The 17845-nt window shown below is 35.8% G+C and overlaps 1 protein-coding gene across 1 annotated transcript in view; it reads left to right on the top strand.

Moving 5' to 3' along the window:
- LOC123672089 (dynein axonemal heavy chain 6) overlaps window positions 1-17845 on the top strand; it is a 65930-nt gene that overhangs the window by 36466 nt on the left and 11619 nt on the right. The window contains exons 35-51 of the mRNA XM_045606071.1: window positions 1112-1304; window positions 4602-4888; window positions 5116-5306; window positions 6258-6430; window positions 6541-6724; window positions 7896-8061; window positions 8182-8343; window positions 9017-9193; window positions 9558-9754; window positions 9827-10072; window positions 10150-10387; window positions 10471-10631; window positions 12328-12655; window positions 14691-14863; window positions 14913-15093; window positions 16423-16602; window positions 17313-17524. Of these exons, the coding sequence (XP_045462027.1) occupies window positions 1112-1304; window positions 4602-4888; window positions 5116-5306; window positions 6258-6430; window positions 6541-6724; window positions 7896-8061; window positions 8182-8343; window positions 9017-9193; window positions 9558-9754; window positions 9827-10072; window positions 10150-10387; window positions 10471-10631; window positions 12328-12655; window positions 14691-14863; window positions 14913-15093; window positions 16423-16602; window positions 17313-17524 (3449 nt within the window). The remainder of the gene's footprint in view (window positions 1-1111; window positions 1305-4601; window positions 4889-5115; window positions 5307-6257; window positions 6431-6540; window positions 6725-7895; window positions 8062-8181; window positions 8344-9016; window positions 9194-9557; window positions 9755-9826; window positions 10073-10149; window positions 10388-10470; window positions 10632-12327; window positions 12656-14690; window positions 14864-14912; window positions 15094-16422; window positions 16603-17312; window positions 17525-17845) is intronic.

The raw sequence follows: 17845 nt of genomic DNA, 5'->3' as shown, positions 1-17845 counted from the left end.
TTTGCGTGATTTCAATCTAGCAGTTCTAGAATCTGGGAAATAGGATACAATTGGAAATGAGTTCGGGTAGAAATGAAATTTATCCCAAGATTTCTTGACTGCAACCTGTCTACGAATATGAGGCGGAACTATATGTGATAGCACCGGTAACCAATCTAAAGGTGTAGATCTAATAGTCCCACTAATAATTCTCATAGAAACGTTAAGCTGTGCATCAATTTTATGAACATGAGCACTATTGAACCAAACAGAACAACAATATTCAGCAGCAGAAAAAACCAAGGCCAAGGCTGCTGTACGAAGAGTGCTGGCATCAGCACCCCATGAAGATCCTACTAATTTTTGGAGGATATTATTCCTCGACTTCAATTTCAAACGCAGATTTTCTAAGTGAACCTTGAAATTCAAAGAAGAATCAAGTTTAACTCCAAGATATTTGGGAGCAAAATTATGATCCAAGACGGAATTATTGAAAGTTACTTTCAATTTTCTGTATTTTTGTTGATTATTCAAATGGAAACAGGATACTTCTGTTTTATTTGGATTAGGGCATAAGCGCCACTCAAGAAAATAATTTTCCATAATTTTTAGATCTTCATTGAAAGTATTCTCAATAATTCCAAGATCAGAATGACGAAACAAAAGAGCAATATCATCGGCATAAATGAATTTCTCAGATGAAGTAACAGGGATATCACACAAATATAAATTAAAAAGTATGGGAGACAAAACCGATCCCTGCGGAAGACCATTATTCCTGTAAATGGGTTAGACTGTTGGACAATAAAGCTATTATTATTACTCAAAATAGCTAGATTCTAAAGAATCTGTAAGATCGCAATTTTTCAATCGAATACCAAAATTAAATTGACAGTATGACTATTCATTTCAAAGATTTTCTTAGCAACTCATGTCTAATGACAACAGCCTACCATTTTAAAACTTCATATTTCACATCGATAGAAAAAATAGAGTAGGTAATATGCAAGGGAAAATTTTAGATTTCAGGTAAAAATCTAATACTTTTTTTCTGGTATAATGAATAACTATTTCTTTATCTCACTCCCACAATAGCCTTATAGTAATTTATAATCTTTTTACTTCCATCTAGGCTATTTTGAAAGGATTCTTGAAAGAATTTGCAAATGATGTAAGAGATCTAGGTGAAAACATGGTTGGAGCAGCTGTTGAAGTTTATCAGAGAATAGAAACGGATCTACTTCCAACGCCTATGAAATCACACTATGTATTCAACTTGAGAGATCTATCAAAATGTATGCAAGGCGTGTGTCAGGCTGATTCAGGTAAACTATTGACTTGTTCAATAGTATATTCTAAAATAAGATGTCTAAAAACATGGTGAATGCACTCGTCAAATTTTGAATGCAATGACATTCGACCAAATTGAAATATTAGTTTTAGTTCGTGGCGGCGCCGCAATGTCATACTTGTCATTTCGATCTTTTTTCGGTTGTTTTTGATTGGATGCATTAATTAAAACCCGATACTGACCAATCAAAAGCGACGTGTAACCGAGTATGATCGTGCAAAGTCGTGAAACAAAACACGAAACGTTTACTGGAATGAATTCAAATATTTGTAATAGAGAGAGTTTATTGGTATTTCAATTACAAGAATCTCAATTTGTTAATAGCGCTACCTACAGTTGACATAACGAAGCTTAACTAATATTCTCAAAATTGGCAAAACAAAAGCTAATCAGTTCATACACCTGGTTTTTAGACATCTTAATCTAAAACAAGTTGCAGAATGGGCTCTTATTCCAACACGAATGAGAAATTCGGAAACGAGCAACAGAGGAACGAGTTTTCGAAAGCATGAGTGTTGGAATTGCCTTCTTCAACGAGTATTAGAAGATATTTTTTCTATTTCAGTCAAGTTTTATGAAATATTGTCGAAATTCATTGAAAAATTCAGATTAAACTTTTTAAGGACTTTTGTATTGAATCTTGGCAGTTGGTGTGAAATATGTATTTCTCAAAGACAAAAAACAACACTATTTCACTTTCGAATTATTTGGAAATCGATGTGTACAGGGTGGGGAAATTTCGATGTTTTAGCACTACAACTTTCAAAAAATGTATAAAATATACCTAGATTCGAATTTCGTAGAAATTAGTGAAAATCATGGAAATAATCAGATTGACGGAATGACACTCCTCTTGTTATAGGAGGCTCAATTTTTATGTGCATGTCAACAGTTGAGACCATAGAAATAATGAGACTCTTAGGTAAAAAAAAGTTTTTGACCATATTCTATTATTTGCATTGATACAAAACATACGATGTTATATATTATTGAAATCAGGAAAAATTCAAAAAATAGCACAGAAACACAACACCTGGCTATGACAACATTCCAAGAAAAATACTGAGGAACCTAGACCCTTTAGTTCACGATGTTATAATCAAAATTTATAATTATTGTCTCTCTCATTCCCTCTTTCCAAGTGAATGGAAAAAAGGCATTTTGATTACCATCCCCAAGGCAAATACAGATAATTCTAACATGGAGAACTACAGGCCTATTACACTTCTACCTACATTGGGAAAAAATTTTGAAAAAATCTTGGCAGAGAGAATATGCAATGAGATAGGAAAATATATACCACCATGTCAATTCGGGTTCAAAAAGAAGACATCGACTGTGCACCCTTTAACTATACTCACTTCAAATGTTCAATGCAATAGAAAAATGGGAAATAAAACAGCTGCTATATTTATGGACATTCAGAAAGCTTTCGACAGTGTCTGGCACGCCGGTCTTATCTCCAAAATTCTCCATCTAAAGTGTCCCATTTATTTGATAAAAATTATAAACAATTTCCTTCTAGACAGAAAATTACAAGTCCGGGTCAAAGGTGAAACCTCAGAAAAATTGACAACAGCACAAGGACTACCACAAGGCTCACCACTCTCTCCTCTACTTTACAATTTGTTCTGCAGTGACTTGTACAGACAATCTGATTTCAGAAACCAGGACATCAATAGTCTACAGTATGTTCTCCAATTTGCTGATGACACAACTTTAATATCCCACCATAAAACACTGAAAGAGTGTATGAAAGGTCTACAGAAGTTGGCGGATATAACAGTGGCATGGATGAGACGTTGGAGAATACAACCTAACCCAAGGAAATCAAAACTCGTCATTTTTAACCATAAAATCAATGCCAACTCTCCTAATATAAAACTCGGAAGTGACACAATAACTCCAACAGATTCATGCAAATACCTAGGCATAAAGATTGATAACAAGTTGAACTTCAAAGCACACTTAAAACTTCAAAAGAAAAAAGCCATAACACGAGCTGGGCATTTTAGATCTCTTACATATAAAAACAAAGGAATCAGTATTAAAACAGCTAGTACCATATATAAAATGATATGCAGACCTTTATTGGACTATGGACATATAATCTTCTCAAATTCGACAAAAACAGCTCTGAATGCAATTGAGGTAGCGGAAAGAACTTGCTTACGTAAGATTACAAAAATGAGACATCCCAACAACCCCCTGCACAATCCATCCAATCAGCTTTTATATCAGACAACGGGAATAGAACCAATACTGGAAAGAATGCAAAAACTAAGTAAAAAATTCATCAATAACCAAAATAATATCAACATGATGGAGCCATTGATACAACATTACAGTAGAGCAACTACACCAAAGGCAAATTTACCAGCTTTGCCACTTTTCGAACACTTGGAATCACTAGGATGATGTTTATTTTTATTTTTTTTTTAATACTTATTAATAATATGTAATATAAAAATATATGCAACTGGCTGGAAGACTGTGGTCGATAGCCATTTGATTTATCAATAAATTTAATTTCTCTCTCTCAGAAATCTAGTGTTCCTATTTGAAAAAACATAACTTTGGGTCATAGCTTCGTAATTGAAAACCCTTCTGAAAAAACGAGCACGCCACTAGATTCTACGCAAAAAAGTGCCTTTATGATGTTTTAATTTCAGAGCTCTATCATCAGTATTAGCGGAGATATAAATGTTTTTCGATACCGCCATTTTCCCAATTTTCGCTTATAACTCGAAAACAAAAAAAGGTGGCCAAAAATGAATACTGCCTTTGTTAGTTTCTCAGAAAAAAAGACCGAGAAGGTCTTCTCTCGTTCAAAAGTTGTAGTGCTAAAACATTGAAATTTGCCCACCCTATACACATTATGGAAAATTCTTACGATTGTGCATTCAAAGCACTGTTACTGTAAATGTCAAATGTTTTCAGCTTCAGCATTGCTTCAGACGCCAAAATTACTCGCGCCGGCCCTGAACCTTCTCAACTTAAGTTTATAACTAAGGCCCGGTGCACACATCCGACTTTTGTAGTTACGACACCGTTGCTGTGTCGTACTTGCGGCCTGTGGTACAAAGAATCAATTGGGAGCATGCACACTACCCGCCGTGCCGTTGCGACGTCGTAACTGCCATCAAGCGGGCTGTGGTACAAAGAATCAAATGGGAGCATGCACACTAGCGTACGACACCGCAACGGTGTCGGAACTGCAAATGTCGGATGTGTGCACCGGGGCTAAGAATTTTCGTATTCTTCATTTCAGGCACTGTGCGAGAAGAGCTTGCCATGCTGAAACTGTTCTATCACGAATGCCTCAGAGTTTTTCACGATCGACTGATAAACAAAGAAGACAAATCATATTTCTACATATTGATGAAAGAGGTTTGCAATCGTAACTTTGGAACACCTGTCCTAGTCTTACCAGATGAACCAATCATAAATAATCCTCCTGCACTATTTTTCGGAGATTTCATGAAGTTTGGTGCAGATAAAAAAGACAGAATTTACGAGGAACTTACTAATTTGGATAAAATGAGGAGTATACTACAGGTTGGTAGTACAGGAACATAATAATTACTTCAATTAAATAATCTTTTTCACACATGAATTGTGTAAAATAAAATCAGACACAAAACAACACCCTGGGAGTTAAGTGCAACATTTCGTTGTTGAAAATTTATAATAACTGTGTAAATGTTGAATTCGTCAATAAATATAATTAATTCTATTTCATATATCATCGAAAAAGTCATATATAACAGAATGGTTCATTATAGGACTACATGGACGATTACAGTTTATTAACAGCGAAAGAAATGAAATTGATCTTCTTCATGGATGCTCTGGAACACGTTGTAAGAATAGCGAGGATACTTCGAGCTGAAAGAGGAAACGCTCTCTTAGTAGGTGTTGGTGGAATGGGGAAACAAAGCTTGACTAAACTGGGGTCACACGTCAATGGATATAAGTAAGTTTTACAACGAATATATTCCAAATATTTCATAAAAATCGAACAATTTTCAACTCATCCTTCAAGAAACCTCATAAACTCATCTGACAGAAATATCTGTACTGACTCTTTGCTAGCTCGAGAGATGGCGTCCTAGACTACGTATCAGTCGGAAGAACAACACTGGGCGCGTTCAGCAGAAAGATCGGTAGCGTAAGAAGCTCCGCTACTGATAGGTGTCAATTTGGTAAAGTTAGTATTCTCTGCTGGACGGGTTGCTCCTTTTCTTGACAGCATTAGGTTCTGTGGGTCCTTTTTGAAGGTTACGTTAAGATGAGAGACAATTTTCTGTTATAATATCGATTTTTATTTCCAAGTTTGCTTACGGTATTATTACTTTTTTATTCTTCAATAAATGGGAAATTTATTCAGACTAACATTTCAGAATGTAAATGAACGTATATGTTTCAGTTTCCATTATTGCTATATTCGAAATTTGAATTTCGTTCCAAAACTGCCAGAACTATCACTAATGTCAGCTACTCAACATGTTACCAAAAAGGAGCATAAAATAAATTCGCTACCAAAGATGGCGACCGCTCCGTAGCATACGCTCCGTAGTGGAAACATATAGAATGCGTTCAGTAGAAAATTCACAGAATATTCACAACTGTTGAGTCTGCTGAACGCGCCCACTGCTTGGTACAAAAACTCAACCGTTCTACGGCAGAGTCACCATGCTTCGCTAAGGAGAAGAAAGGTGTATATGGCAGGGAGTGCCATACTGATGATTCCACCAGTATGAAACACCGCAATCTTCATAGAGAGTGATCGCCTTCGAAATTGTCTGAGAAAGCCTCGTCATATATTGATTTAATGTATGATTTTATAATAAAAAATCCCGAAAAATAAATGAAAATTAATCGAAATCATATGCCAAATCGGTAATCAAATGTATCCTCTGTTTAGATGCAGTCAAATTGAACTAACAAGAAATTACGATCACAGTTCGTTCTTTGAAGATTTGCGGAAAATGTTGTTTGCTGCAGGTGCTCTGAAAGAAGACACAGTTTTTCTTTTCACGGATACTCAAATTATTCAAGAAGAAATGCTCGAGGATGTAAATAATATATTGAATTCAGGTGAGAATATTTTACTTCCAATTGAAAAATTCATTGTGAAAAAAGTCAGCTATGATTTTGAATCGTCTCTAATTGCCTCTGATCTGATTTCTACGAAATAATTTCAATAGGTGAAGTTCCAAATCTCTTCGAATCTGACGAATATGAAAAAGCAATAATCGCTTGTCGTGATGCTGCTAAAGAAGTAGGAATAAATCCAGCAAATAGAGATGGAATTTTCGATTTTTTCACGAAAAGAGTCAGAGCCTTTCTACATTTGGTGATTTGTATGAGTCCTGTAGGTGATGCTTTCAGGTAAGTGGTTCACCGCTTCACAGATTTCAGGATAAAGTAACCAGATGTTCCCAGTGATTAATTATAAATGTTTCCAAAGCACTGTTTCACGGTGCGTTAGTGTTTTCCGTTAAGTTGAAGTAATCGACAAACAAAAATAACACAAGACTTAATCATTACGGTCGAAGATATCATGGAAGAAGCTTCAAAAACTTCTGTCAGAGTTTTATCCCAACTCCCTAGTTTCTCTGTTGGTACATCTCACAAGATATTGAAATTTACATCAATTTATTTCCATATCGATTAACCTGATACCAAAAGGTTCAAGAGGTTGATTACCGTCGTAGGATGGCTTTTTGTTAGCGGTTCTTGAATGAATTCAGTAAAAACCTCAGGAATTTTTTTTTCTGACGAAGACTGGTTCAACCTTTCTGGGTAGGTCAAATCACAAAATATAAGAATGGGGAGAAGTGACAAATTCTCAAAAAGTTGGAGTTTGGTGCGCTATGAATCGGAGGCGAATTATTGTCCCACTTTTCTTCGATGGAACATTAACAGCAAACCGCTATAGGGAAGGAATTCTTGTACCATTTAATGGTGAATTGAATTTTGAGGAATTGATTGAAAGCTGCTTTCAACAGAATGGTGCAAGAGCACATACGGCTACAGGAACGTTTAGCCTTTTTGAGAAATGTTTTTCAGGATCAGCTTGTCAGTTTGAACACTGAACATGAATTTACTCCACGGTCTTGCGACCTTGTGATTTTGTTTGCCTCATTTGAAGAATAGTATTTTTCAAGTACCTATACCTGATTTGGTCCAACTGAAGGACAGAAATATCGAAAAAGTTGAAAAAATTAACAATTCATCCCATACATTGGATAATATCTTCAATGCCCTCACAAAAAGATGTGAAAAATGTTTAGAGCAGAGGGGGATCATTTCAAATTATGTATTTGTATGGTTAAGAATTGAATGAATGTGTCATGTTTCGTACATTTATTGGAGGTTTTGTCACTAACATTTGTTCACATACTTCGAATCTAGGAACTAAGTATATGATACAAACTAAACGCTACTTGTAATCACAGAAAATCAACTCTGATTTCTCCACAGCACTCTCGACCACGAATTCAAATGAACGCACGTTATAGAAGATCAAAAACAATTACAAAATAATACTTTATTTCAGACGACGTTGTCGCATGTTCCCTTCTCTAGTGAACAATTGTACAATAGATTGGTTCGAGAAATGGCCGAGAGAGGCGCTACTGTCGGTGGCTCAGAATGCTCTACAAAATTTAGGCGATGAAAGTATGGTTTCCAGGCTATCTAACTTGTGTGTCATCATACACGAGGTATTGAATAAACCCTTTGCGAATTATTGAAAAAATTTCTTCACGCAGTTGCCAGAGCGAAATAAAATATATTTGAATTTAAAATTAATTATAACTTCAGAGTTGCAATTCATATTTCAGAGTGTTGAAACGATGACAGTTCGTTTCTATGATGAGATGAGGAGGAGATACTATACGACACCAAGCAGTTATTTGGATTTACTAAAATCATATCTATCCATGCTAGTACTCAGGAGGGACATCGTCACAAAAATGAGAGACAGAATTGCCAACGGTTTGAAAGTGAGTGTACACATAATTTATGCGGTTTCGATTTATTTAGAAGAAGTACTGATACAGGTTTTGAATTAAGCAGATTTGCTATACGCTATACATTTTCAGCATAAGATTTTCATTGAAAAAAAATCCAGACAGAATCTTTGTTCAATATTTTTATCCATTGTATAAACTGCTTCAAAAAGAAGTGTTGGCAGACCCCTGTTAAGATGGCGAGATGACATTCAAAGGCGAGCAGGAAAGAACTGGATTCTCACAGCACAGTGTAGGACGACATGGAAGCGATTGGAAGAGGCCTATGTCCAGGAGTGGACTCAAACGGGCTGAAGAAGAAGAAGAAGAAGAAGTATAAACTGCAAAAGACACAGACGAACTGACAAAATGGAGAACAGTACACAAAGTGAATGACAGATTAACTCAAACTCTGCTTAATTATATGTGCGATGACCGTTTGCTATCCCGCAAGATAGCGCTGTACGTTGAGATATAACCCTAACGTCCTAACTCATATATGCTCTGGCAAACTTACTACACTTCGCTGAGGATGTGAGGAGGTGTTTAAAGCAGAAACTACTGAATTGTGTTATTGATGATTTCATCAGTAGTCCCGGATTGTAATATCACAATCCCTTATAGAAAGCGTGCCATTAAAAGTAGTTCATACAATAATCTCTTCCAGAAATTGTACGAAACAAATGCTGTTATAGACTCGATGAAAGAAACCTTAACCAAATTGGAACCAATTTTGGTCATAAAATCTAAAGAAGTGGGAGAATTAATGATTCATTTGGAAAAAGAGCAGAAGCAAGCTGATAAAGTAGCCGAAGTTGTCAAGGCTGACGAAGAAGTCGCTAAGGTATGAAGATTATAACGGTTTCAAAATGTATGTTCTCGAAAAAAGTCATTTATTCCCTCGATAAAAATTTACTTTATTCGCAAATAACAATGACTTTCAATTTCCATTATTTTCTTTTTCTTCCATATAAAGAAGAACTATTTTGCCACTCTGTATCTTGATTGGGTTAAAATCTTTAATTAATGTTCTTTTTTATTCTTAATTTCCTATGAAACTATGGAACATTTCTAAATAGAACTTGTTCAAATAAAGGAAACTGTTGCATTATGTTCCTTCTGTGTAAAATGTTCTGCTTCTCTGATCATTTGATTTCACCTCTAGACCTTACTTTCCCGTGAACTTCCATATTTAATTCGATTTGTAGGGAAAAGCAGAGGAAACCCAAGCAATCGCAGACGATGCCCAAAGGGATTTAGATACAGCATTGCCAGCCTTAGATGCAGCCACCAAAGCTCTAGAAGCTCTGAATAAAAATGACATCAATGAACTCAAAGTGTTCCAAAAACCACCCAAGCTGGTGCAGTTTGTTATGGAAGCTATTTGTCTTCTTCTAGGGGCTAAGTGAGTAGACCCATTCATTGAAATTGAGCCAGTTCATAAAACACGTATGTTTAAAGTGTTGTATCTTTTCAGGACAGATTGGGCTTCGGCTAAACAAGTTTTGGCCGATACAAATTTTCTGAAACGACTCCAAGAGTATGATAAAAACCATATACCTGAGAAAACTTTGCAGAAATTGAAGCGCTACGTTGAAGATGCCGATTTTATACCGGAAAAAGTAGCGAATGTATCCAGGGTGGCGAAAAGTATGTGTATGTGGGCAAGAGCTATCGACATGTACGCAAGAGTATACAAAATTGTTGAACCAAAGAGAAAAAGGTATCTTTTACGAAATCCTTCAATGACCACATCGTGGACCTTGAATGAATGAGTGACCTTGAGTTTCACTATTTTAGGTTAGAGGTTGCAGAGAAAGAATTGAACCAAACGATGTCTTTGCTAAGAGAGAAACAAAGACAATTAGCAGATGTGGAAGCTATGATTGCTCGACTTGAGGCTGAGTTTACAGGGGCTATTAACGAAAAGCAAGCCTTGGAAGATAACATGGCTTTGACAGCTGCACGATTGAACAGAGCTGGCAGATTGAATGTAGCTCTTGGTGATGAACAAACTCGTTGGGAAGAAACAGTTCAGGTAAACGAACAGTCAAGCTTATACCAAGTCCGCTGGATCAACAGTTTTTCTTCAATGAACTTCTTGGCCACTCCTCATTGCAGATGCTAGAAAATCAGCTTTTGAACGTGATTGGTGATGTTCTGGTGGCAGCTGGGAGCGTTGCATACTTGGGGGCATTCACGAGTAAATATAGAAGTGAACTAACTGATCTCTGGGTTTCAATGTGCAAAGAATATGCTATACCTTCTTGTGACCAATTCAGGTGATTAATGATAGATTATACGAACCAATAATGATAGCTATTATTACCGAGAAAAAAACTACAACAATGCCGCGTAATCAGCGGAAGAATAACATTTCAGCCTGTTTCTTATATCACAGGCCTAAACCACACTTTTTCCCCTATTGAAGGAGAAAGAATCAATCAACAAAATTGATCAGTGGAAACCCTCTCTTTCAATGATCACAACTACCTTATAAAATATCGAACAGTGCAGTGAGTTTGAAGAATACAACCTACTTTACTAAACCAAACCTGCATTCTCAAGGTTCCGGGCATCTATTTGCCTATTGACCTCTTGAATCTTTTTTTTTTGTAACTATCAGAGTGTTTTTTTTTGGGGGGTTTTGTGTATGCCTGTGTCTTCAACAGGAGCGTTCCTTCTTTCTGATATTTGAAATTGAATCCACACAATTTCTGTGTGAAAAGGTTATCGAGGGTCAAATTATAAAGCATATTGGACATGTCCTCAGGGGAAGTCTTAACCACAGACACGTGTTTCGGGCTTTCGGCCCTCATCAGTACGGTGAAAAAGTGCTAGATGAGCAACACTTGAAGAAAAACAACAAACAAACGGAGTCCACAACAGAAGCCAGCCGTCCATTTGTGATTTCCGCAGGAAGATCCAATGGGTTTTCGGGCAACAACCAACATCACCACGTGGGAAGCTATAGTTACCTGCATATCTTTACCAGGACTAGGTTTTCACGCAGGTAGCTATAGCTTCCCACGTGGTGGTGTTGATGTTGCCCGAAAACCCATTGGATCTTCCTGCGGAAACCTCAAATGGACAGCTGGCTTCTGTTGTGGACTCCGTTTGTTTGTTGTTTTTCTTCAAGTGTTGCTCATCTAGCACTTTTTCACCATACTGATGAGTGCCGAAAGCCCGAAACATGTTTCTACGGTTAACACTTCTCCTGAGGACATGTCCAATATTCTTTTTCCATGCGTCACACAATTTCTGTTCTTTCATATCATATCATATCATATTTATTTACCTTCAATTTTACAAGACCTGTTATAAAATATTTGAGGACTAACATATACATAAACTGTGTATAAGACAATACTCAATTCACAAACAACATAAATGATCGACAACTATGAATAATCATGCGCCAAAAATTCCTCTATACTATAAAACGCGTTATCACACAAGTATTTTTTCAATTTTTTCTTGAATTGGTGGTTGTGATTTAACCTCAGCTGGTAAGTGGTTATACATTTTTGTTCCCAGGAATAGGAATGTATTCTTGGTCTTTTCTAGGCGGTGTCTTGGTGGAACATAATTATCTCTGCTTCTTGTTGCATAGGTATGGACGTCAGAGTGCCTTGGGAGCTGCCCCTTACGTCCGTGAACAAATAAAAGTTGATCTATGGGTTTTTTGTGATAGGTTTGGTATCCTAATCCTAATTCAACAGGGTTGTAGTCAACAGATCGTCATTTGGATGTTGACTTGCTATTTCAAAAATCTTCTGAGCTCTTCTCTTGCTGTCTTGTCTCAGTAAATCTGTGACAATTTTCCAATCTACATATTTTTAAAAGTGTTGGTTTCTTACGAACCTCGGCATATTCATTGCAGCTCTTAACAGTTTATATTATTCTAGCTTATTCTAAGGTTTTCACTGCTTTGTTCGTACTAATACCTGAACTTATTATTGTCTCGTATTTTTACAGTTTGATCAGCGTTTTGGCGGACGCGTACGAAATTCGTCAATGGAACACAGCAGGTCTGCCCAGAGATGCAGTTTCTACCGAAAACGCAATCTTGGTCACCCGTTCCGGCAGATGGTCACTCATGATCGACCCTCAGGAACAAGCCAATCGTTGGATCAAACAGATGGAACTACCGAACAACTTGAAAATTACCAAACTAACAGATCCCAATATGTTGAGGATACTCGAGATGGCCATAAGGTTGGGTTATCCTGTTCTTCTGGAAGAAGTTGGTGAGACTTTGGATCCGACGTTGTCACCTATCTTGCTGAGACAAACATTTCAGCAGGTAAGTGCAGACGATTTTTGTAAATGAAATCTGGATTTTAATCATTTCTCTTCAAACTATCACTTTCTATTCATAAAATAAAAATTCAGACCTGAGTTGAACCCTTGCGAAAATGTATTATACTTATACAGGGTGGCCACTTTTTTAATGGGATTGTATTGGTAATTTTTAAACTATAAGAGTTAGAAGGTCGGTCAAATGGAGAAAAAGTTGCATGCATAGAAGCATTATCAAGCAGTTCAAACAAATCGAGGTTATCAGGGCCGGTTATTGAGATATCATAAGAAAAGTAAATTTTGTCATTTTGATTTTTCTTTTTTTCCCACTTTATTTCAAATATTATCAAAAAATGTTACAGGAATTTTTTATTCGACAGTAAATTATCCTCAATTTGACCTAATCAGATTTCGTATCCAACGTTTCGTACTCTCTGGGCCACCGTCAATCTCATTTTTTTCAATACGGACCTGCATATTTTATGACACTTTTCGAAATAACTTCTAACGCTGAATTCAACGATATATCATACAATGTCATCCAAAGTTGATTTTCAGGTGATTTTGACTGTTCTGAACCAAATTCAATTCAACTCAGAAAAAAAAATCGAGAACTGTGGCCAGTGAATGGAACTTATCAAAAACTACTGTTAATAAAATAGTCAAGAGACGCGAATACAGTGATTTTAAATTTGAATACCAAGCCTTGCAAAAATTATATCGTAATGATCTCAAAATAAAGTTCGATTCAGTAATTTGTTTCTCTAATTCTGTGGTTATTCCGTTCATTCTTCCACATCTTGTAGAACAAAATCGTGCGAGAATATATCAGAAACGCACAGTTTTCATGGTTATATTTTATTATTCTATGTTGGCACTCCGAACTTTCCGCCACGGCTCTATCTGTCAATTCATCAATCTGCCTTAAAGAAATCAGTTCGGCCAACCAACATTTTTCAATGCAAAAATCACTAAATTATATTTATGGAAATATTTCATTAATTTCAATGAAAATGCAATGAATTAGAGAAAATAATGTATAATACTCGTACAGAAGGCTCATTCTACCACTCGTTCATTCCAAAACTCGCCACTTCGTGGCTCGTTTTTGAATTTTGAACTCGTGGAAGAATATCAATGCCTTCTGCACTTGTATTATAAATAACTATTCAACGGAACAAATGACAAATCCAACAATAGTGAGTGCTCGCGAGAAGATTGAGAATGTATTGGAAGGTATTCAAGGAGACGAAACAAGCATATGTGTAAGAAGTATGGGTTCCAGAACCGTGAAGTGCATTTTACCAAATGGTGGACATTTCGAACACTTACTTCATTTATTTTCATTTACTTTCGAATAGTCATTTGATTTTTCTTTCATTAAATGATACTTTCGTTAAATTATTATGAATTGAAATATGTAAATAATTATTACTGGCTTTTTGCTTTGATTCTGATATGTTCATTTAGTTCAAGATGGGTAAGTTGATTTTCTTATAGAAATGTATTGCATGTTGTTAATTAAACTAAAGGTACCTACCTAAATGTAATACAGATCCGACCCAAAGAAAATTGGATAAGGGTCAAAATCACCCGAAAATCAACTTTGAATGACATTGTATGATATATCGTTGAATTCAGCGTTAGAAGTTATTTCGAAAAGTGTCATAAAATATGCAGGTCCGTATTGAAAAAAATGAGGTTGAGGGTGGCCCAGAGAGTACGAAACGTTGGATACGAAATCTGATTACGTCAAATTAAAGATAATTTACTGTTGAATAAAAAATCACTGTAACATTTTTCGATAATATTTGAAATAAAGTGGGAAAAAAAGAAAAATCAAAATGACAAAATTTACTTTTCTTATGATATCTCAATAACCGGCCCTGATAATCTCGATTTGTTTGAACTGCTTGATAATGCTTCTATGCATGCAACTTTTCCTCGATTAGACCGACCTTCTAACTCTTATGGTTTAAAAGTTACCAATACAATCCCATCAAAAAAGTGGCCACCCTGTATACTTCTAAATCTTACAGGGAGGCCGAACGCTGATCAGACTCGGCGATTCTGACATTGAATACGACAACAACTTCAAATTTTTCATCACAACCAAACTGGCCAATCCCCATTATCTACCTGAGATTTGTATTCAGGTGACAATCGTCAACTTTACAGTGACACCATCTGGGCTCGAGGATCAGCTCTTGGCGTGAGTAGATATTTTTTTGCATGAAAGATATCTTCACGAGAATTTTTAGGAATGTGGTGAGTTTGGAACGGCCGGATCTTGAAAATATGAGAAGCGAATTGATCATTAGAATAAACGCTGATAAGGCACAGTTGAAATCAATCGAAGACAAAATCTTGAGGATGCTAGATCAGTCGGAAGGAAATATCCTTGATGATGAAGAACTCATTGAAACGCTCAATGAGAGTAAGGTGGGTCAAATTTTTGTGTTGGTTACAACAGGTGAAGAAATTTCACTTTCAAATATGTCTACAATAAGGAGAATAGTGACTCGTTTAATTCCGTCTATGATTTTTTCTTGAATTTCGTTCACTTTTCATGATTAAATGACATATCCTACTGAAGACTGAACACAAATGACATTAGAAATGACAAAAAATAACGCACAATGTTGCCATTACAACCATTTTGATTTGCATAATTCCCATTATAATACCATATCAATTATCACTTTTGGAAACAATTTTCTACAGAAAATGAAAAAGAAAGCATGTAGGAAAGACAAAGAATACATGCTTGAAATGATAGATTTTCCACTTTCGGTGTACTTGGAAAGATATTCCTCATTCAAATTTGTCTATTTTATAGATGAAATTTGATTGTTTATTGGAATTTACATTGGGTGTACAACTTTGCTTCCCCCGTAATCTAAAGTTATTCTCGCTCAAACATGTCAGCTTACGAGCCAAATTCTCGTCATTTGCGGGAGATTTCAATTTTCTGCTTTAATATGAAGTTATCTGCGGCTGAGGCTCATCGAATGCTCTCAAATACCTATGATGAGACCGCTATTAGTGAAAAAATCGTGCCTGGAGTGGTTTCAATGCTTTAAGAACGGTGATTTCGACGGCGAAGACCAGCATGTCGGTGGAATGACAATGCTCGACCCCATGTTGCGAAAGTTGTCAAGGCATACTCGGAAACGTTGAAATGGGAAATCCTACCCCACCCGTCGTATTCCCAGACGTTGCTCCCTCGGACTATCACTTGTTTCGATCAATAGCACACGGCCTGGCTGACCAGCACTTCCGGTCTTATCAATAAGTAAAAAATTGGATCGATTTATGAATCGCTTCAAAAGATGACCAGTTTTTTCAATACGGGATTCGTACGCTGCTCGAAAGATGGAAGAAAGAAGTATCCAGCGATGGTAAATACTTTGAATCATAAATGTAAAATTATTTTTTTGTAATAAAGCCTCAAATTTCGGAAAAAACGTCGGAAGCAAAGTTTTACGCCTATGTATGATATTTTTAAAAAATGCTTTGTCTTCTTACCATGAACTCGACGCCCCACGAAAACTTTGTTCATTGTTCCACCATTTTAGATTTCAATGTGAAATGGCTCTTCCTCTATGAAGATACTAATTATTTTATAACACTATAAAATTTCTCCAGAAGTTTTCAAAATTTTAGATAAAATTTTCACAATGGCTGTTTTAACAGCACAATTCAATTGCTCCTAATTTTTATTAGGTAGTAGATATTTTATGATAAAAATCTGCCACATTTTGTCCAAAGGAAACGTCTGAAGTTATAGCAGCTCGACTGATAGAAACAGAATCAACAGAATTGAAAATTTCTGTGGCCCGAGAGAAATACAGATCAGTGGCTACCAGAGGATCGGTGATGTACTTCGTGGTAGCTCAATTGGCTGAAATTGATCCGATGTATCAGTACTCTCTGAAGTACTTCACGCAAGTAAGTACAACAATATTGGTTACTTTTGCATTGTTTCGTCCTCATATCATAATAAGGGCCAGTTTCTTCAAATGCGAATATTGTATTCCTACAGCGCAGGTTTTATTTTCGATTAAAACCTTCTCTATAGGAATAATTTTTTTTCTCTAATTCTGAGGCTAATCCGGACATTCTGTCACATCTTGTAGAACAAAATCCTGCGAGAGTAGGTATCCCAGAAACGCAACAGTATTCATGGTTATATTCTATATTATGTATATATTATGTTAGTACTCGAGACTCTCCTGCCACGGATTCATCTATTATATCTATGAAATTTGTAATACAGAAAACTGTTCTGCTAAGCCACATCAATATGGAAATCACTAAACGATATTTATAAAAATATTCTTTTAATTTTAATAAAAAACCAGTGAATTAGATAAAATGAAAATTGAATTTTAAACCCATGAAAGAATATCCATGCTTTTTGCACTTGCATTATGAATAATTATTATTCTCATGTGAAAAAACAGGCCCCAAATTTAATAATATGATCCAGGCTCTTTATGAATAATTGCAACACGGTAGTAACATATTTTCACCGAATTTGACTTATATTGGAAACTACATATTCTATATGACAAAATTTCAATATTGACAAATCAAGACCCTGTATAATTTCAAGATGCATATTTGATTGGTTTCTCATTATCGCATATCATTTGCAGATCTTTAATACAGTTATAGAAACAAGTGAAAAAAGTGACAATCTGGAAATAAGGCTACAAATTCTCATCCGCGAGATAACACTATCAGTTTACACAAATGTATCAAGAGGACTCTTCGAACGACATAAGTTAGTTTTCAGTTTTTTGTTGTGTATCGCTATTTTGACGGATGCTGGAGTAGTTTCAGCCATTGAATGGAATTTCTTACTGAGGTACGAACTTACAACTAATATAGTTTTATTTGGGGTACATAGCCTTAAGAGGGAAGGATACCACTTGACTGCTCAGTTCAAAACTTAAAAGGGAATAACTATGCTTGCAGATCACCGATTTGTATGGGGTTTTCTGATAATTTCTTTAAACAATGATCTGAAAGGGAGGGACTGGCTTTTTCTAATTTGGGAAAGAAAAAACAAAAAAAAAAAGATGGTAACTTTTCGCAAAGGAATTGTTGATATGGATAAAAACACTATCATCACTGATATATTTTTAAATTATTCTTAAAAAAAAACTACGAAAAAACATTTCAAAAC

This window comes from Harmonia axyridis, chromosome 2 (genome assembly GCF_914767665.1).
Source record: "Harmonia axyridis chromosome 2, icHarAxyr1.1, whole genome shotgun sequence".
NCBI classification, from domain to species: domain Eukaryota; kingdom Metazoa; phylum Arthropoda; class Insecta; order Coleoptera; family Coccinellidae; genus Harmonia; species Harmonia axyridis.
Note: the sequence above shows the minus strand (reverse complement) of the source record. Positions and strands in the feature narration are given on the sequence as shown.